The sequence below is a fragment of the Dermacentor silvarum genome, chromosome 10 (assembly GCF_013339745.2).
Source record: "Dermacentor silvarum isolate Dsil-2018 chromosome 10, BIME_Dsil_1.4, whole genome shotgun sequence".
In the NCBI taxonomy this organism is placed as follows: Eukaryota; Metazoa; Arthropoda; class Arachnida; order Ixodida; family Ixodidae; genus Dermacentor; species Dermacentor silvarum.
The window spans coordinates 3,661,281-3,683,385 of NC_051163.1; the positions used below are offsets into that span (position 1 = coordinate 3,661,281).

The 22,105-nt window shown below is 53.6% G+C and overlaps 1 protein-coding gene across 1 annotated transcript in view; it reads left to right on the plus strand.

Moving 5' to 3' along the window:
- LOC125940825 (uncharacterized) overlaps positions 1-21,112 on the plus strand; it is a 63,137-nt gene extending 42,025 nt beyond the window's left edge. The window contains exons 2-4 of the mRNA XM_049657422.1: positions 20,214-20,343; positions 20,697-21,000; positions 21,068-21,112. Coding sequence (XP_049513379.1) covers positions 20,214-20,343; positions 20,697-21,000; positions 21,068-21,112 — 479 coding nt within the window. The remainder of the gene's footprint in view (positions 1-20,213; positions 20,344-20,696; positions 21,001-21,067) is intronic.
- The last annotated feature ends 993 nt before the right edge of the window (positions 21,113-22,105 follow it).

Here is a 22,105-nt window from a genome sequence, read left to right on the forward strand (position 1 = left end):
TTTCGCCCTGGTGCGGGACCCCTTTGGCTCCCCTCCGTGCGGGCGTTTGTGCAGTGCTGGTGCCGACGGTTTCAGTAAACGGTTTCCGTCAACTCGGGGCTTTACTGTGTTTTTGCGTGCGTCGCTCGGTAGCCCCTTGCGGCCTCTGAGCTCGCGCGCGAGCGGTGCTGGAGGCAACGGCTGACGCGGCCCTGTGGCTCGCTAAGCTCGAACCTGCAGTGGTTGGTCTCCTGTGAGACACCAAGAACCCACAGCATATGTCGTCTTAACATCTTCCTTGAACCTGTCTCTTGTCCAGAGATCCTTGAGTATGACCAAGGGTCGTCGTGCTTGTCGTCCGTATATCAATAGACCAATCCCACCGACCGATCTGCGCATGCGCCGGCTTTCCGGAAGTAGCACGGCCACCATCTTGGTTGTAGTCAACTGGTCAACCACACAACCGCAGTACAGCCACTGTAACCGGAATCCGCGCTCGTTGAGTACTGCGCACGATCTTCCCAGACATCTCTACGACTCCACCACCGAGAAACATTCGTCATGTATTTTAAGAAATTGCATCAGCTGTTCATTGCAGCATGTGAGGGGAATGTTAAAAAGAGCCTGCGGCTCCTTCATTTCGGTTGTTACCCGCTGATAACGCGTTGGGTATCATATTTGTTCGAGCTTTGTATGTAGTACATGTTGATGTATGCGGTCGTTCTGTGTTACTATTTTTGCACACGTGCATCTCGGTGACTGCACCGTTATGTTTGCTTAGCGACGGACATAATAGGATTTGTATACCTGTTGGAGACAGGTTTGAAGCGCGGCGCTGAAACTTTCGTGCCCTAATGATGCTTACCTACAGGGGTTTCGCGCACGACTTGCAGACTTCGGTAACAGCGATATCTACAAGTTCTTGAGTAAGCTACGCAGCGTTTTTAACATAAAAACACCGATAGCCAATCATCGCCAAGTCATCGATAGTCAAGCAATAGCTAATCGATAATCGATCAATAATAATAAATTACGGAAAATTCTGGGAATGACTGGGTAGTGCTTAGCCTTACCCAAATACGTAGTCAATACCTTTGGATAGCCAATCGATAGCCAATCAATAGCTAATCAATAATCAATAAATTCCGGAAAATGCTGGGCATGACTTGGTAGTGCTTCGCCTAGCCCAAATACGTGGCCAATACCTTGCGATAGCTAATCAATAGCTAATCGATAATCGATGAATAATCAATTACGGAAAATGCTGAGGATGACATGGTAGTTCTTAGCCTAGCCCAAAAACGTGGCCAATCATTGCGATAGGCAATCAATAGCTAATCGATAATCAATGAATAATCAATTCCTGAAAATGCTGGGGATGACTTGGTAGTTCTTTGCCTAGCCCAAATATGTGGCCAATACCTTGCGATAGGCAATCAATAGCTAATCGATAATTAATCAATAATCAATAAATTCCGGAAAATGCTGGACATAACTTGGTATTGCTTAGCCTAGCCAAAATACGTGGTCAATACCTTGGATAGGCAATCATTACCTAATCGATAATCAATCAATAATCAATAAATCACGGGAAATGCTGGGCATGACTTGGTAGTGCTTAGCCCAAATACATGGCCAATACCTTGCGACAGCCAATGAATAGCTAATCAATAATCGATCAATAATTAATAAATTTCGGGAAATGCTGGGGATGACTTGGTAGTGCTCAGTCTAGCCCAAATACGTGGTCAATAGCTTGGGATAGGTAATCGATAGCCAATAGCTAATAGATAATCGATAAATCTATAAATTCCGGAAAATCTAAGTACACGGGTGTTTACGCATTTTGCCCCCATCGAAATGCGGCCGTTATTCGTCCCCGTATTTCTTCTCGCGCTGTGTAGTACCACTATACCTATTAATCCGTTGGATCCACTTCTCTCGAAGCTTTCGTTCTTTAGAAAACACATAGAACCCGAAGCCTTTCTCCCTTGTGTGGTTGTTCTAGCACCCAAGAACGCAGCAGGTCAATCCTCCCATCGCACGATGGCTCTACACGAACCATAAAAATTGCCAGAAAGCGTTCGGAAACAGGACGCACAGGCACTCCGGGCGGCTCGAGCGGCCGGATGACTACAAGAACCAGCATGCACCGCGGCAGCGGTGGCGTCGTGAAACTGGCCGGTGGGATCGGTCTATTCAAACGGCGAAAAATTTAGGCTTGCTTGTGGCACCTCACGGTACGCAAAAAGGAGAGGGGCAAGATATTGTCACGAGCAATGGCAAAGACAAAGACATTGTAGTGGGGCTGGGTCAGAGGCTCTCTTGTCGGACTGAAAACCTGCGGGAACCTGTGCGCTCTGTGCAGTCTTGACTAGGCAAGCGCTAGCCATTCACGGTTAATTAAATACTCCCCGTAACATCTTTTTGGTGGAGGTTGCGGGCTCTATTCCACCCGGCCCTGGATCTTAGGAGCGGACGCCACGTTTCTCCCGCCTCCATGGCCGAAGACAGTACGCAGTCATCGCAGCCCGCGCCCGCGGCACCGGCAACCGTGGTCCTTTCGCAGCCCCTCAACCCTGGCACGTTTTGCGGCACGGACAACAAAGACGTTGACGATTGGCTCCTATTGTACGAGCGCGTCAGCAAGCACCACAAGTGGGATGAGACTCTAATGCTTGCCAACGTCATTTTCTACCTACGGGGCACGGCTCAAGTGTGGTTTAACACGCACGAAGAAGAACTTACAAGTTGGGACCTATTCAAGGAGAAGATGCGTGCATTGTTTGGCCGATCGGCCGCGCGCCAAATGACAGCCCGGCACGAGCTGGCAGCCAGAGCTCAGACGTCCACGGAGTCATATGTCGCATACATTCAAGACGTACTAGCCTTGTGCCGTACCATTGACAAAGAGATGCCAGAGACGGACAAGGTTGGCCACGTGTTGAAAGGCATAGCTGACGATGCCTTCAACATCCTCATGTGTAAGAACTGCACCACGGTTGACTCCATTATCACAGAATGCCGGCGGTTTGAACAAGCAAAAAACAGGCAGATTACTCAGCGCTTTAACAGACTCCCGAATACAGCTGCGACCTCCTCGTGCGATGATACTCCCCGTAATCTCCCCGTAAATACTCCCCGTAACAATATCGATCCCAGGCTTTTGGTTTTTCTTGGCATAGTTTCCGCAGCATCATCTTAAGGGTTCCGTTGAAGTACTCCACCATTCCCTTACACATTGGATGATAAGGCGTTAAACTGAGATGCTTGATGGCGAGTAAATCATTTATTTCTCTCATCAACTCTGATGTAAAACAAGATGCCTGGTCACAAAGGATCTCACATGGGTAACCAATCCTTGAGAACATCTCAACCAGCCCTTCGACTATAGTTGCTGAGTCGATAGAAGGTAAAGGGATGGCGTCTGGGAAGCATGTTGCAAAGTCCACAAGAGTGAGTACATATCGGTTGCCCTTACTGGATGTTGGAGTCAAGGGACCGATGATATCTACCGCTACCCGTTCGAATGGGGTATCTATAAGCGACATTCGTCCAAGCGGAGCCTTGCTCACTCTACCCTTTGGAAAGGTTCTTTGACATACATCGCACGATCTCACAAATCTTTTAACGTCCTCTTGGACGCCGGGCCAATAAAATGATCCAAGGATCCGTTCCGTGGTTTTCCGAATGCCTTGATGCCCAGACAAGGAGTTGTCATGTGCCATATTAAGGACTTCGAGACGTAGGCACTTCGGTACCACTGCTTGATAGATAATTTTTCCCGGGCATATTTGATAGGATCTGTACAATACGTCTTCATTCAGGTAGAACGAATGGGCGGTTGTACCTTTTCCCGGAATATTTTTTCCGACTTTGCTTCTACAAACTTGAAGTGTTCTCTTCCTGCTGCTTTGTCCGAAACATTTCTCTTGACAATTGTAAAGCTCCAACGCCCACAGGGGAACATGGTTTCGAGATCTTACCACCCACTATGACCTGCAGAGAACCACCGTCTTCTTTCGTAGTGTTCATTTCGCGTGATTTCCTTGCTACAGAAGTAAACGAAGATGCTTTCCAGTTGGGATCTGGTTCCATGGGTTAGTGTGATCCAGGAACGATACCAATGATCACATCATACAATGGTCTCTCCATGCACTTTGCGACCAAAACACAGGAGAAGTACGGTGATGAAATGTTGACTTCTGCTTCCGGAACGTTAATGAGCTACCATCAGCCAGTAGTATCATAGACTCAGTGCCTATCATTGCTGCGTCCAGTACAAGATCTCGTCTCACGACTATACTGTTGCTTCCTGTATATCTCAATACCCACACGAAGCCACCTTCTACTTGGGAGCGGGAGAGTTGCGTTCATGCGCCACTCTCGATGGAGGAGAGACACGACTGGCAGCACAGCAAACGAGGATTTAATGTGTACAGGGACGGTAAAGGCACAAGGCACACAAAACTCAAACCATAACTCAACTGAAAATGCTCACTCAAAAGGAAATGCAAAACTCTGACTAAATACAAAACTATCAAAAACACTGTCTCGCTCTCGGAGCCTAACTTAGCATTAATGTCTCTAAGTCAGTCTTAACCCTGACTCATCGAAGTCTGGCAACCCTAGCCCCGGCCTCACTGCGCCGCAATGCAGAAATGCGTGTTCTTACAAGCCGTCGAATTGAAGTTCCTCGCGTCGAGTCCACGTCGTATTCATTCGGGGCGTCGCTGATGCCGTAAGTTCCGACGAATCGCGGTTCCGTTGACCTGACCAAGTACGTGGCTAGTGCCCCGGTAGCCGCCGCTGACGTGTCACTCGCCGGGTTAGGCTTCGCGAAGCGTTCTTCGCCTTACGTCGATCGGCATGGCGACCCGGTAGCACGGTGATTATCGTTTGAACGGGCTTGGCCGAGGAAGAGGGATCCTTGCGAAGAGGACCGGAACCACTGTGAACATCAGCAGCTGGTCCCAGGAGCTTCGCCCGGACGTCTCCGAGGTCTACAGCTACGCCTGGGCCTTGCCAGCGTCACGAGCTTCGTGGCCGGGCTCTCTGCACTCCCGTCGTCAGAGCATAGCTGACGAAGCAACCTTCCAGCCCAAGAGCCACGTCGATAATACTGCTTCGATGCTTCTCCCTCGCAGATTACACCTCGGTGCGCGTGCCTCGAGCGCTCGCGCCGTTCGGAACGCTCCGCGAACGTCTTCGTCCTCCATTTCTCGACACGGGCGGCCTCTTACATGTGACACACGGTCTGTCCAAAAAGCTCTCCTTTCAACACCAGCATGTGAAAAGGTTTCCTCGGCCAGCCTCCCAAAGCATTAGACAATGTCTCATCTTGCTGCTTAGTACCACATTCAAAGCAACCCCGTGCATCTTCTTGCTGGCCGGGAGGTAGTATGCAGCATGCTGATGAGCCTTTGGCACCCGGTTCATTTCGTTTGCATGATTGCACGTCGTGTCCATATCTGTGGCAATATTCACAATATGGCTGTTTTCTCTTCACACGGCAATCCGATGTCTTGTGTCCTATCTTATCACATATGAAGCAACGGACTTGAGACTTCACACCTGGTTTCTCATTCGTTTCTTTGCCAGGATTTTGTTCTAGCCTCTCTTTGAACACCAGCAAATTATGCTGCCTCTGTGCCTCCAAATAGTGATTGGCCGCTTTCGAGGCCTCATCCACGGTCTTGCAGTTTCTCTCATGAAGAAAAAGCGCCAAACGACTATGGCAGTTGTTCAAGAATTGTTCTGCGACTATCAAATCTCGAACCGCATTGAACGTTTTCCCTTGGTTTGCCATCTCCACCCAATGGTCGAAGTAGCTGAACAGCCGAGTAGCATACTGCTTGCCGGTTTCTCCATCCTGTGGTTTACCGAAATCTCTCTCGGTTACCCTCAGCAGTAAACCAAAACCGTTTTAACAATGCTAGTTTTGCTTTGTTATAATCCAGGGAGTCTTCGGGCGATAAACGACCAAAAACTTTCAGTGCTTCACCACCAAGGCACAAACTGAGAGCGGTGGCCCACTTTTCTTTTGGCCAGCCCTGTCCCATGGCTACGTGTTCAAAGCGCTTTAAATATGTGTCGAGGTCATCTCGAGAATCATTGAACATGGGGATAAGATTATGTGGGTTGATGGGGGCCAAGACTTCCACTTGTTTCGTGTGACCTGCACCATTCCCACTCCCACTGCTTTCTCCCACCTCAGCGAGCCTCAGACGCAACTGCAAATTCTTTTCTTCTAGCTCAAGGCGCTGTTTGGTCGCCTCTCTTTCCGCCGCCCGTTCCTCCCGAGCCTTGGTGACTTGCTCGTCCTCCCAATTTCTCAACTCCGCGCCCTGCAGCCCCAAGCGCTCACCCAACGTAATAAGCTCTGCCAAGCTCATATTCACTTTCCGGTAAAGCAACTTCGAACAACCGGCTTCGTCCTGTCGCGGACGCCAATTTGTGACGATTTGGTCTTAAGTCAACGAGGCGTTGTTTACCCGGGAGTGTATTTGCACTTGCATGGTTCGAATTATTGTGGCCACCACTGAGACTAATTCGCAGTGGGGAAAATAAACAACGAAGCCGATTGCTAACAAGACATGAACATATAATTAACACAAACTGTCACACACACAAACTAGCTAACCAAGATACTAAGACTAATAGAAATGTTCATGTACTTCTAAATGTTCTCACATAATAAATAATTATATCAAATAGTAAAGTTCGTGACCGGTCACAATTACTTGGCATGCGTTGGTGCGGCTGTATGGGGTGGCGTTGCGACGGCCAGTCAGTTGCAGGGCGTCGGTCGCATGAGGATAAGACAATAAGACACTACTTGCGTCTTGAGGATCGTCCGCAGCTCGGCCAAGGAGTCGCAGGAGGGAAGTAGGAAGGGCTTGCCTTTAGCACCATGTCACTGCAGGACCCACGAACACCAAAGGCTGGAGGTAGAACAGAGGCCGGATCGTCGCTGAAGTCATGAAACTCAGGCCCGCAGCCTGACAGCTTCCCTTCTCCGCCCGGCGCTCCTGAAGTCTTCGAGACTCGGACCCACAGTCCAACAGCCTCGCTTCTCTGCCTGGTGCTTCTGAAGTCTTGAGGATAGGACCCGCAGCCCGACAACCTCGCTTCGTCCACTCCGTGCACCAGCCTTTATTCTTTTCGAACGCCGCCTTCCTTCTTCTCTTCTTCTGCTCCCTCTTCCAGCACCCGTGTGTCTTCGTGATTCACTGTTGGCCGAGGTGCCGCGTCAGACGAGCTCACGCCGAATCCCGCCATTCTTTTTCTTCTTTTATGGTAACTGGCCGTCCGCCGGACCAAACACACGCACATAAGTCTTTTGTAATGACACACCCAGACCGACATTACTGGCGTCAGTATGAATTTTTGTTTCGGTGTCCTCGTCTTTCAGCAGAGAGTGCCGTCTTTCTTCTTTACCAGGACAACCGGTGACGACCATGGACTGTTTGAAGGCTGGATGACGCCATCGTCAATCATCTCCTTGTCTTGTGGTTGAATTGCTTCTCGTTCTTTCTGCGAAACACGATACGGCTGCTGGTGAATAGGACGTGCATTGTCGTAAGTAATTATCCTATGCTGCATGATTGGCGTCTGACTGACTTTTGACGATCGAGCAAAGCAGTCCTTGAATTCACGCAACAGTCCCCGCAGTGCCGCCTTATTGTCCTCCGACAGCTCGTTATTGATGTCGATATCACGGACGCATTCTTCATCGCTGTCGCTTTCTCCACAAGCGAAACACTCAATGATGTCCTCCCAGGCTTCAGCGTAAGCGACGGCAGTGCCCCGGAAGAGGTGTCGGTGCTCATTTGTGAAATTTGTGATCAAGACGTCAGCTTGGCCATCCCTAACGTCAATGGTTCCTCGAGCCACGCTAATTCCCACGGTAAGTAGAAGGGGGACGTTGCACTCTGCGAGGACTTCGCCTTCACGTATGCCCTCGGACGTAACCGGAATCATGACACTAGCACGAGGTGATATATGACGCTGTCGTCGGAAATTCGAAGAGCGGCTGTGCAGCGGCTGGCGTCTCGTGTCGTCGCTTTCTTTGTAGAGAAAGAGATACAGCATCGGCGGAGGTCGATGATGGCGCCGAACTCTCGAATAAAGTCTATTCCGAGTATTAACTCATGGGAGCATTCTCGGAGAACAAGGGAGCGGATCGGAAAGGTCGAATTTTGAATTTGCACCTGAGAAGTGCCCACACCAAGCGGTTTGACGACATGTCCACCAGCTGTCTGTACGTGCGTTCCTGTCCAGGCGTAAGGACTTTCTTTAAACGGCTTGACAGTTTTCCGCTGATAATCGAATAGTCAGCGCCAGTGTCGATTAAGGCAGTAACATTTCGAACGTCGATCAGAGGAGGTATCTTCATGGAAAAGTCTCCAGCCTGAGACACTGGCGCCGTCAAGTCTCCGTCAGTCTGAGTTCACTTCAATTGGAGGTCTTCGGCACGTCCAGTATCAGCGGCCTCGCTTCGAAAGGTCACTGACGTCAGTTTTCCAGGCGAAGGCTCGGAGATCGTCCTTGTGACATCCGCCTTGCCCCTCCCGATTAGGATGGTCGTGGTGACGGCTATCGCGACTGGCGCCTTGATAACGGTGGCGCGCACTGTCGCGCGATAAAATCTTCAATCTCAGGTGGCCGTTGTCCAAAACGTGGTCGGGGGAATTGACAGGAAACCCCTGGAGTCTAAGGTGGCGGTACTGGCACTCTCGGTATAAATGACCCGCCTCACCACAGTGGTAACAGAGCGGTCGTCGGTCGGACATGCGCCAAATGTCCGATTTTCGCGCGGATGGCCGAGCCTCTGCAAAATCAGGAACGGCCTGTGTTGACTGGAGCGTCGCATACAGGGTGATGGCAGGTAGGGGCGCTGGTGCCGGGATATGGGGCCCGAATGCGTCGGGATAAGTCGCACGCTGGTACAGTAAAACCTCGATAATTCGAACTCGGTTAATTCGAAATTTCGGTTAATTCGAAGAATTTGAGCGGTCCCGTCATTCTCAATGCAAATTCTACCGGATAATTTGAATGGCCCGCGCGGCTCTATTCGGATAATTCGAAGTTTCCGGCTAGTAGCAACGTGTGGCGGTTAGGTTAGGTTAGGTTACCGTTCGTGACCATCCAAGCCGCCGACATGGCATACCAAGTCGAAGGCGTCTCCATCACCCCTGCTGAGCTAGAAGCCGACTCACGATGGATCCGTGGCGTGAAAGCACACCGTGCAGCCGCGGCCCACCAGGCCATCGCATCGACGCCGCCTGCCTCGCCCACAATCAAGACCCCTACTCCACCGCCAGCCATCACTCCCAGCACTACCACTCTCCGTCGTCACGCTCCCCTCCCTCGCCTCCCAGCAGAGGACTTCAAGATCGTTTTCAGACCGGGAGGGGGGCTTGACCTCCGCACTACCACTAACGGAGCCCTGCTACAAATCCTCTGCACGCTTGCCACCATCGACTATGCCACCGCCCGCACCGCCGACCGTGTACGGATCAATCCATACAACAACTCCCTGACTATCAGCACCCCATCTGAACCCCGCGCTCGTCTCTACCTTCGGGTATCGGAACTCCGCCTGGGTCCCACATCTTACCCCCTGCGTGCCTACATGGCAGCACCCGACAACGCCCTCCGCGGCATTATATACAACGCCGTGGACTCCCAAACCCAGGACGAGATCGTCCAAGATCTACAAGCCATGAATGTCAACACCCCCTACGCCATCGCCGACGCACGCCAGATGGGGCGCTCGCAATCTATCCTCATCACCTTCGTCGGCACTACAACACTCCCCAGTGCCATCGTCTTCAACTGCGGGATCTACCGCTGCCACCCGTTCCGCCCGAAAGCCGAGGCCTGCACTAACTGCTGGGCTCCCGGCCACCGCGCGGACGTGTGCACGAAGCCCAAATCCACCCTCTGTCACCGCTGCGGCCAGGCTCACAAGGCAGTCGAGCCCCCGACCTGCGTCCCCTGCTGCATCTTGTGCAGGGGAGCCCACGTCACGGGCTCGCGTCCGTGCAAGCTCCGGTTCGACCGGAACGGCCCGTCGTCACCTCCGGCCACCTCTAAGCCTCAGCCTCCCCCACCAGCGCCACCCACCGGGCCCATCCACAAGACCTCTCGGCCTTCCCGCCGCCGCTCTCCCTCCCGTGGTGCCCGGTCTGCCAGCCGCCACCGCTCCGTCTCCTTCCCGCCTCTGCCCAGGTCCGAGGCGTCCACCGCCCCCACCACCACATCACCGGTAAGCTGGAAATCGCAGCCTCACACGTCGGACCCCCAAACCGCGGCCCTCAAGGCCACTATCGCTGCCCAGCAGCTACAAATTCAGGAGCTGTCGCGCCAGTTGCAGGCCGCGCTAGCGCGTCTGTCCTCCCCCGCTCCTTCTCCTTGCCCAGCTACCGCACCTTCACAAACGCCGCCTCAGCTGGCGCCAGCAGAGGAGCCAATGAACACGGCACCCTCAGCTGCGTCATCGCGCGCCTCCTCTCCCACCCGCCACCCCCCGCACAAACGCCGATCACCCGCTTCCGATGACGTAGCGCCCGAGCGTGACATCGTTCGCAAAACAACCTCCTTCTTGGAGGCGTTTGAGCAGCGCGTCATGGCGCGCTTCGTGCGACTTGAGGAGCGCATCGCCAGTGTCGACAACCGCGTGGCCACCATCGAATCCCACCTTACCGCCCTAGACACCAGGGTCGCGGTCCTAGAGGCCCGCCAGAGCGCGACTGAGGCCACCCTCGCGCACCTCTCGCTCCCCGCCCCCCTCTCCCCGGCACCTACCCCAACTCCGTCCGGTGACCCCGCCATCCATCGTGGCCAGACACCCCCCGCACCTTAATCTCTGGCAGTGGAACTGTCGGGGGTTCCGCGGCAAGCGGAGCACCCTGCAGCTCCACCTCCAGAACATCCCTCCCGACACTCTCCCCTCTGTCCTAGCACTCCAGGAACCCCTAGCTCCCGTGAAGCTGCGCGACTACACCTCCTTTCATCCTTCTTCTGAGACCCACCCAAACGTTGCCACCCTGGTGCACCGTAACCTTGCTGCCGTGCTGCACCAGCTGGACGTTTCAGGCTGTGCCCATCTCCTCCTCGAAATCCTTCCCCGCCGTCGCACTGAGGCAAGCCTCTTTGTTCTCAATGTGTACAGCCCTCCCAAAGCCCCTTCAGCCCCTCTACTCCTCGTCCTCCGCAAAGCGCTCTCCTGCGCTGGCCGCAACGCCATGGTCGTTCTGGGCGATTTCAACGCACCTCATACTAGCTGAGGCTACCCCCAGAACACCCGCAAGGGCTACTCGCTCTGGACTTTCATCCACAATGAATGTCTTTCCGTCCTTAATGACTTCGCTCGCCCCACCAGGATCGGATCCAGTGTCCAACGAGACACCAATCCGGACCTTACCCTCGCCAAAAATGTAGCCAATCCGACCTGGTCTAATACGGGAGTCTCCTTCGGTAGCGATCACTACATCCTCTGCACCACTTTCCCTCTCCCCTCCCTTGCTCGCACCTCTACTCGTCTCACCCAGATAGTTGACTGGGACCGCTTCCGTTCCACTCGTCTTTCTACTTCCTCCTCTGCTCCTATCATCGATCTCTCTGCCTGGACTGAGACCCTTTTGGCAGACGTCCATACTGCCACATCCACACTCCCTGCAGCACCACACTCCACCACGGCAGACAGCCGTCTACTGCACCTTTGGGAGGCCTATCACGCTGTCCACCGCCGGTGGCAGGCTCAGAAACACAATCGCCGCCTGCGCCTCCGTTTGGCCCGGCTCGCGTCGGACATGGAGGAGCACTGCTCCTCTCTTCTTCGACAACAGTGGGGCCAGACATGCGACCGCATGGCCGGCAACCTGGGTCTCCGCGACACGTGGTCACTTCTCAGGGTGCTGCTAGACCCTACACACACCAAAGCTTCCCAGCGCAAGGATATATCCCATCTCCTTCACTCCTCCCCACTCACCGATACTGACTTCCTGGCGGCCCTCCGGGACCGCTACCTCTGCACCGACCCCCCTACAACTCTTCCCTCCTACACCGGTTCCCCCAACCCTGACCTTGAGGCGGACATCTCCCTGGGAGAGGTTCGTGCGGCGCTACTCACGCTCCGCACCACTTCGGCCCCGGGGGCGGACCGCATCACTAACAAGGCACTCCGAAACCTAGATACCCCCTCCCTCGAAGCCCTTACTGACCTTCTCAATGAGCATTGGCAGGCTGGTACTCTTCCTTCCTCCTGGACCCATGCACGTGTCTCTTTCATCCCCAAACCCGGTAAACCTATTGCCCTCGAGCACCTCCGCCCCATCTCTCTCACCTCCTGTCTCCGCAAGCTGTTCGAGCACGTCATCCTGGCTCGCCTCCAGACCTATCTGGATCATCATGACCTATATCCGGACTCTATGTTCGGCTTTCGTCCCCAGTTGTCCACCCAGGATGTCATGCTCCAGCTTTCCGAGGATGTCCTACAACCCTCCCACCACAAACGCGCTCGAGCTATCCTGGCGCTGGACCTTACCAAAGCATTCGACAATGTACACCACACCGCCATTTTGGACGCTCTCTCCTCCCTTCATGTCGGACCCCGTGTCCATGCTTACGTGACCGCTTTCCTCGCCCACCGCACAGCCGAGATCTCGTACGGCCCACTTTCTTCTCCTTCTTTCTCCCTTCGCAACAAGGGTACTCCCCAAGGCTCTGTCTTGTCCCCTCTTCTATTTAACGTCACCCTCTTCCCGCTGGCACGTGCACTACGCACTATCCCAGCTCTGTCTCATGCTTTCTACGCCGATGACATCACCCTATGGGTGACCACCGGCAATCTTGGCGACATGGAGACCACTCTCCAGGCGGGCGTGGACGCGGTGGCGACTCACGTCCGGTCTGTCGGGTTGAGCTGCTCCCCGGCCAAATCGGAGCTTTTGCTCTTTCTGCCTCGGGGGATGGCCCCCCTGTCGCCTTCTCCACTCACAGTCTCTCTTGACGGCGCACCCATTCCCCTCGTCTCTACTCTCCGCATTCTCGGACTCTTTCTTCAGTCCAATGGCAGGCACACCACCCTCATCACTCAACTCACAAACACTGTACACCAGACCATCCGCCTAATACGCCGCATTGCCAACCGTCACCACGGCATGCGCGAACACGACCTCCGCCGCCTAGTCCAGGCCTTCGTTCTCAGCCGCTTCATCTATTCTCTTCCGTATATTTTCCTTTCACGCACCGAGGAAGACAAAGTCAACAGCCTCATTCGTCAGGCATATAAGTCGGCCCTGTCTCTTCCCACATCTACTTCAACGGCTCGGTTACTGTCGATGGGCGTCCACAACTCCCTTACAGAGCTGACGGAGGCCCATCGCACGGCCCAGCTCCTCCGTCTCTCCCGCACTCGGCCTGGTCGCGCACTTCTCTCTACCCTTAAACTCTCCCCTCTTACCTCTCTTCCCACCTCACTGCCCATCCCTTCCCACGTCTACTCCCTGCTAACCGTTAATCCCCTCCCTAAGAATATGCACCCTGAACACCACCCGTCCCGTAGAGCAGCGCGAGCCTCCGCGCTCTGGCGTCAGTACGAACGGCAACCCGCCGTGGCTTACGTGGATGCCGCCCCGTACCGCCACTACCCAGCCCATGCCCTTGCAGTCACTGACAACTCTTTTCGACCCACTCTCACTGCCTCAGTATACACTTCGACCTCGGTCGAGGCCGAAGAGGCAGCTATTGCCCTTGCCATCACGCAAACCTCCGCGGAATACATTTTCAGTGATTCCAAGCCTGCAGTCTACAACTACGCGGTTGGACGGGTGGCATCCCCGGCCTCCGGTATCTTGCGTTCCGACACTGTTCCCTCTCGCCCAATCCAAATCATCTGGGTGCCCGCTCACGCGGCCCATCCTGGCAACGAGGCGGCCAATTCCATCGCTCGCGATTCGACTGACCGAGCAAGCCCGCCCCCGCCGGGAATGGATACGCGCGATGCGCTCCTCACGTACCACGATATCACCTTGCACTACCGCCTATCTCGTCTCACCTTCCCCCCACCGCACAAATCCCTTTCCCAGCACCACCAACACTTGTGGCGCCACCTTCAGGCCCACACCTTTCTTACTCCTGCACGTCTTGCCCTCTTCCACCCCGGGACGTACTCGCCGGCCTGCCGCTTATGTGACAGCTCCCGCGCCGATTACAATCACATCTTATTCTCCTGCCCGGCACACTTGCCCCCTGCCTCTTGGCGCCTAACCAGTCCGCAGCAGTGGGAGGCTGCTTTGTCCAGCACCGAGCCGGATCTCCAACTCCGGCTGGTGACCTGGGCAGAGGACGTCGCGACTAGGCACGGCCTGGACGCCACAACCGGCAGCCTGAAGGCCGCCCACAACGCTGCTTTTTAATTTTCATTACTTCGGGCCTTCTCAATAAAAGTTTTCCACCACCACCACCACCAGCCGCCGCAGCCCACAGCGAGCGAAGGTTCGTGCGGTCTATCGCTGCGAGCGGCGAGAGCACAGCCCATACGAAAGGTCAGAGCCGTCTGGAGATCGCTTTCAAGATACGCTGCACGCGAGAAACCGCTCCGGCGCTAAGTAGAAGTCGCCCGAGGGAGGGTCGCCTCCGCCGTGCGTTCGCTCTCCATGAAAGCGCGCGTCCCCCGCGCGCTGTCACTCGCACATGATGATGATGATGATGATGATGATTTATTGGCATCCCCTTTGAAACGGGGCGGCGACACATACGGCGGGCGCGCGGCGATGATTTTATCGCCCTTGGACTTTGTATGGATTCTCAGGGCGGCGACGCCGACGGCGAAAATCCGCTTGAAGTGTCCATATAATTGCTGTCGCAATAAAAAAAAAAAAAATCCCACAATAAATGGTTACAACGATGGCATGGCCTCCGAGACTGGAGGATTGCGCGAGCTCTCTATTGATAGCGCGCGTTCTAATCTTGGAGGCTATGCAGCGAGTCACTGGAATTCAAGCCAGTGCAAAATCCAACATGGCGGCCTCCAAGATTGAGTAGCGCGGCTAGGAAAGAGCGATTTAGTCCGCAAAATCGAACTTTGGGGTCTCAATTCGTCCGAAAAATTGGGTGCGAAAATGCATGAACTCAATGGGAACCCTGATGGTGCATTTTTGAAGTCCGGAATATCCAGCAAGTCCAAATTTTTGGAGTCAAGCACCACCACGCCCGCTTTCGCGGCAGTTATCGATTCCGTGAACATCGTCCGCAACTTTGTTGAGTGCAGTGCGGGTGATATTTGTATGCTACGTTTTTTGAGCCAGCTGGAGAGCATGGCACTAGGGGCGGCGAACCAGCGCGCCAAGTAATCCCGCATCGGTGATTACTTTGAGTAATTTTTCTCGGACATGGAAAATAAAGGTGATTTCTTTTTGCGGCAAGTTCTTGCTTGTTTTCTTTTTTTATTCATTTCGGTTAATTCGAAAATCCGCTTAATTCGAAGAATTTTCGCGGTCCGGCGACCTTCGAATTATCGAGGTTTTACTGTATTTGCTCATGGTAGGAGGTGTCGCCGGCGACGGGGCGGTGCATCTTAAAACGTCAGCGTAGGTGGCGCGTCGAGGTTCACTTGATGTTGTGAAGGCCTCAACTGGTGGAGCGGCCTGAAGTGCTGCTTCGTAACATGGTGCGCCAAGCGCATGCTGCACTTCGTCACGCACGACGCTAGCGATGAAGTTGGCTGAAGGCTGCTAGGCTGCTATGTCTGATACAGCTGTTGCAGCTCGTCGCGGACTACCGCTCGGATAATCTCGCGAAGCGAGTCGACGTCGGTCGTGAGCGCTCCTAGGCCACTGGTAGCAGAGGAGATATTCATTTGCCGATCGTATTGGTGCGAGCACTGGTGCAGGGCCGTCTCCATGGTGACGGCGTCAGTGAGAAACTCCGCAACCGTTTTGGGCGGACTGCGAACGAGTCCACCAAAAAGCTGCTATTTCACTCCGCGCATCCAGTGACGCAGCTTCTTGTCTTCCGACATGGTAGGGTCAGCTCGCCTGAAGAGACACAACATGTCTTCCACGTACACAGCCACACTCTCGTTGGGTTTCTGTATGCGAGACTGGAGGGCCCATTCTGCTTGTTCTCGCCGATCGAAGCTGGCGTAGGTGTCCAAGAGCATGCGACAGAACTCACGCCATGTTGTCAGGACGCCTTCGCAGTTCTGGAACCATGTGCGAGCACCATCCAAAAGACAGAAATAAACGTTTTTGAGCTTCGCCTCGTCGGCCAATCCGTTGAACTCTACTACGTGCTCGAAGTCCGCCAGCCAGTCTTCCACGTCTTCAAGAAGGTCGCCATGGAAGGGACTTGGCACACGCGGTTTTTGCAGCGTGTAATAATGAGGCACCGGAGGTACCGGATGTACCGGAGTAGCCGCGCCGCAGGATTAGTTGAGGTAGTAGCGGATGTAGCATCCATACCTGCCGACGTCGTCATGCTTTCAGGTAACGGCTGAACTCAGGGGCCAATCCCTGGATTCTCCCGGCTGGCGCGGTGTACTGGCGTGAACTCCGGTATCGGTCTAACGTTCCTGCTGCTGGGAGGAGTCTGTTGCATGGGTCGAGAATACCCAGCACCTCCACCAGAAAAATGTCACGTTTAATGAACAGGCGACGTCTAAAAGAGGCCGTTAAGGTAAGTCCGAGTCGCCAAAGGGGCAGCGCAGCACCGACAAAAAGATCAAGGCGCTAGCTCGTGAACAAGACTGTCCTCATCTTCTTCTGGGAGCAAGTGGCACAAGCGCGTGGCAATATATGGTCCGAAACATATTGGCCTGGGCAATATAGAGGCCTGGGTTCTCTCGGTCGTACTCTTTTATACCTTTTTGCCTTTTCCCGAGGGGAATGTCCTCCTCGCCCGTCAGATAGCTTCCCTCTTCCCGCACCGGTACACACGTCGCGAGAGGCGAGCGAGAACCGGGAGAGGGCAAAGTGTCTCTCTCTCGTGTCCGCCCAGCTCCCGCTGCATGCGCTACGTGTGCATGCGACGACGAGCGTACACGGGAGAAGGTGTCCGCCTGGCTCCCGCCACGTGCGCATGCAACGACGAGCGAGCGCGGGAGAAGATGGCGGCGTGTGCTCCCCACAGTGGACATCCATGAGAGGTCCGTTGTATCGGAAAGGGATATCCATAGGACGTCCAATGGATATCCGTGGTTGCTTGGGCATGAATTGAAGGAGCGCGCTTTTGCCACGAAAATACGGACATTGGCGCCACCTCTAGTTTTAGCAAACATAGCTGGGGATCAGCGAGCAGCGCGGACGTTCTGCACGTGCGCCGCCACATTCTCTGCGAGACCGTCCCGTGAGGCCTCGAAGTTGGGCACCGGAATGGACAAACACGATCATCGTTCAAACGTGCCACCCTTCGCATGACCACACACGCGAATGACTAGGCGTTGGTTTCCAGCATGGGGCGAATATATTCGCTCGCCTATCTGGTCATGGTGAGTCGGACCTCCTCGATTTGCTGTGAGCCCATCGGCATAGTTATTCGGCTGACAAGCATGAGTGTATGAAAGCTGCAATAAATGCCTGCAATAAATGCGACAACATAGTAGTGCAAACAGTCTAAAGACTGTTTGCACTACTATGTTGTCGTTCCTTTGTCCCAAGAGCATGTTTGAGACCCCACACCGTCCATGGGGTGTTGCGCGGCATGCCGTTGTAGGAAGCTTGCTGGCAGTGCATTCGTTCCTTAAGAAAAAGTCCCGTTTTCACTAATTATGGTAGCAACCAAAAATAGTTGTGCGCAGCACACTGTCGCACACATGCATCGCATGCATGTATTTACACCATCTAGACAAAGTTTGGCCAAACATTTGTCTGTTGTAGCCTACAGTCCATTATAGACTGTGTGGGAAACGGCTCGGTCCCGCAGTCCATGCCAGCAGGCTCCAGTCTCTGCCGGCCATGCCCAAGGGCGCCCAGCCCCAGCTCGCCACCCTCGCGCCACTGCTTGCGCGTCCGTCGTCTTCTTCGTCTACAGTTGGCTCTGATGCCGCTAATCATGTCGGCGTTCCCACAACGGGTAAGTAAAATGCGGAATTGGCTGCATTGATAATGGCAGACCAAACTAAGTGCTCGGGACTTCAGAGGAAGCCTTAGCTCTGGCCCAACTCCGATGCCACCTATTAAAATACACGTCACACGCAGAACCACTTTACTTAGATAACCCCTGGGCCGATATTAATCAAAAATGTTGCATTTAAGACAAAGTTAATTCTAGTGACTACAGGTAGCAGAATTTCGATTTAGGGCCTGTTAAGTTTTTAAGAAATTTTCAAAAATTCGTCAGTCTGAATAATACAGAAGCACGAAGTTTACAAATTCATAGCGCTGCACCTTGAAGAGTTATCGCAGTTCTGTAAACTGAATCTATTACATCATCCAAAGCGGACAAATTTGGTATGTCAATTTACATATTACGTAAGCTTGTTACAATGTTTGCAAGAGTTTTGCAAAAGCTCTACTCACATATTACAGTATCGACCACTTATAACGTAACCGCTTATAGTGCGGGACCGGATATAGTGCAGTCTTTTCAGACTCCCGTTAATTTTCCCATAGCACTGCATGTATACATGTATCACTTATAGTGCAGTTGCGGGAAACGAAATACCGGTTACAGTGCGGCTGCCTGGGAGTACGGAAGTCAGCGGTGACGGAGAACGCTTCCCTCAAACGGGCACCCCAAGGAGTGCTCGAGGAAGAAAAAGACGAAGTGAAGGAGAAGGGCACGTGGTGCGAACGAACAGCCAGTGAGGCTGAAACCAGAATCTTGAGTGCGAGTCGTGAAATATCACGGCGCGCATGGCGAGCGAGCGCCACGAAACTGCCAACGCTCGCTTCACGATAACGGCAGTAAATGAAACTTCAGGGAGCGGGCGGCGCAGGCACATCACGGTGAAGGGCGCACGCGGAAACCGTGGAATGTGAGGGAGGAGGGCGGCAGGGAAGCGGATTTCGCCTCGGCAACTCCGCCACTTCGGTGGCTCCCGTCGCCCTCCCTCGTAGCTCCCTCACTTTCGACTATCACCGTGCGCGCCCGCCTCCGTGCACGAGCCGCCGCTCCAGCCGGCTTGGCGCCAGCTCGCCGAAGTTTCGTTTTCTGCCGGGAAGCGGGCGTTTGTCGTGGGCAGTTTTGTTGGCTGGCGCGGGCAGTTTCGTTGGCCGGCCTGGGACAGCGCCGCTGCTTCTCTCTGCGCCGTAGCCGCAGTGTGCAAGGAAGCATAAAGGAGAAAGAAGGGTTCACTGCCATTTTCTACACATGGCTATGGTACCCTGGCTGAGACGTCGGCACGTAAACGCATGTTCCGGCGCAACGCAGAATCGGCGACCTTGCCATTTGAGAAAGGGTGAAATTTCCGCCGCTTTTTCTTTTTTTTTTCGTTCGCGCGCGTAATTGAAGGGTCTTTATAAGCTTTTACTCTATGACGGTGCCAGAGCAATGCCGGTCGGAGGCGCCGCCGCGTGATTTGGTTCGAATTAACGAGATTCAACTGTAAATTGAATGCAAACGTTCTAGCCGCATTCCTCGACTGTCGCATATGCGTGGCGGCTCGGTGCACATGTTTTGCATATGTGCGGGCCTTGAAAACTGTTGCTTTGGTTAATGTGCGGTGCCGCTTATAGTGCGGATATTCGCGACTCCGGCGACTTATGTTATAAGCGGTCTACACTGTACTTATTTTTTTTAGAGCCATGTGTAATATTGCCGCAGAGATCTCTCCACATGCCAGTTACGAGCACTCTCACGAAGTATCCTTCCAAGCGTCTCATCACTCCGCCGTTAGAAGAGCGCCAGCAACGCCTCGCGCATGGCGAGACAGCGCGTGTCTTTCGTGCACGCGCACGCGGCTGCGCGTGTGCTCGGGCTACAGACGTGGTTGCTGTGGAACAGGATGCTGTTAACTCTGCTTGCGAATTGTGTGAATGTGTTTTAGTGTTGAGTTTCCGGGCACAAGTTCGCCCACAATAAACCAGTTTGTTTAGTGTGCTTCATTAAAAGTGCTACATTTCTGGTGGAGGTGCTGGGTATGATTGGAAGTCCCCAGTGCGCAAGAGAGTGGAGCCCTGACACTCAGCGATTGGAACACTGACAGCGGACTCCAGTACACCAGTACACAAGCTGCCGCCTCCAAGGATACCCGCCCGAGTTCGGACCGCTTCCTGTTGCTGCAGCATTGCAGGCAACAGTTACCACCAACAGCACAACCATGACCAGCCCGGTGGCATCGTCGCAGCTCATCGTGTACCCACAACGTACGCCTAAGTCCTTTCATGGCGATGCATTCGAAGATGTCGAAGATCGGTTAGAACACTTCAAGCGAGTCACAGATTTCATTGAATGGGACAAGGCATGGAAGCTTCTCAACGTGTACTTCACGTTATAAGAGTCAGCGAAGACATGGTATGTGAACCATGAGGCCGCATTATCTTCATGGCAAGAATTGCCACATATGCCAGCACCGATCGGCGAGAGAAGGCAGAGAACGCTCTACAAGCCAGAAACCAGCGCACTAACGAGTCTCAGCATGTACATCGAGGACATGTCCCGCCTCTTCAAGTGCGCTGATCCAAACATGACCGAAGATAAACTACGCCATCTGATGCCCAACGTTAAGCAGGGCTGTTTGCAGGACTCGTTCGCAACCCACCACGCAGTGCTGCTGAGTTTCACACCAAGGCGACGACCATAGAAAAGGCGCTGCAGCAACGTGCCCATGACTACAATCGCGATGTCAGCAGTGCACCAGCCGACCTCCTGTCAGCAGGCCCAGGCAGCAACACCTATGCGCTAAGAAAACTGGTGCGATCCATCGTAAAGGAAGAGCTTCGAAAGCTGCAGCCACCGCAAGCCACGCCGACAGTTTCAACTCTCGCCGCCGTCATTCGCGATGAAGTTCGGCATGGCATTCTGCAGCCAGGATTTGAGGCACCGCCTGTACATCTCAAGCAAGCGCCACCGGTATGTCGCGTGCCAACGTATGCTGATGTGTTAAGCCAGCCATCCGTGCATAATGCTCCATTCGCAGCCCCCAGTAACCGCCAGCCGACTCCGCGCAGTGGACCCCTTCTAGCAGAGCGGAGGCCACGAAAAAGCAACGTGTGGTGTGCACCCGACCGGACGCCACTCTGTTTCCACTGCGGAGAAGCTGGACCCCTTTACAGAATATGCCCATATCGCAGAGCAGGTCTTTGTGGCTTTACGATGAATGCACCTTGCCCCTGTATGGTGAAAGACCCATGGAAATTCACGACTACTTGTCCAGACAACAGGACCCGGCGGCTAGATGCCAAGACCAGCCGCAATCACCAGCGTCTACACACTTCCGATCACCTAGCCCACGGCCATCTTTGATTTTACCAAGACGTCATTCACTGAGCCCACGTAAGGCAAACTAAAGTGAGCGACCTGCGGAGGCAAGGCGGCTGACGTTGGAAAAAGCCAAGATCCTCCGTCAAGTTTACCAAGCAGCAGCTACAAACAGAAACGGGTGAATAAGATAAATAAACAGAGCATTTCTTCAGACTTGCGTATTACCATAGACGATAGCGAACTGAATGCCTTAGTGGACACAGGTGCTGATTATTCCGTCGTAAGATATGCACTCACAAAGGAACTGAAAAAAGTTTCGATGCCATGGAGTGGACCCCAGATACATACAGCTGGTGGGCACCTCATTACACCCCTGGGTAGATGCACAGCAAGAATTGGAATTTGAGGTTTTGCTTACGTCGCCGACTTTGTTATACTACCGAAATGTTCGAAGGATGTAATACTCGGGATGGACTTTCTTCTAGCAAACGGTGCCATAATTGTTGAAGCAAACGGTGCCATAATTCTTGAAGAAAGGTATTTGTATAGCACGGGGAATTGTTCAGCTACGCCATAGGTGTGCTCATGTATTGCTGACGAGTATCGGAAGTGAATTTCAGCATGTCGCAAAGAAAACAGCCATCACTTTTCTACACAGCATTACTATATAGACGGTTTCATCCAGCGCCAACACACTCTGGCAACGCTGTGTGCCGGCATCCGGCGCCCCTAGGAAACTTCCGGTAGCCGTTCC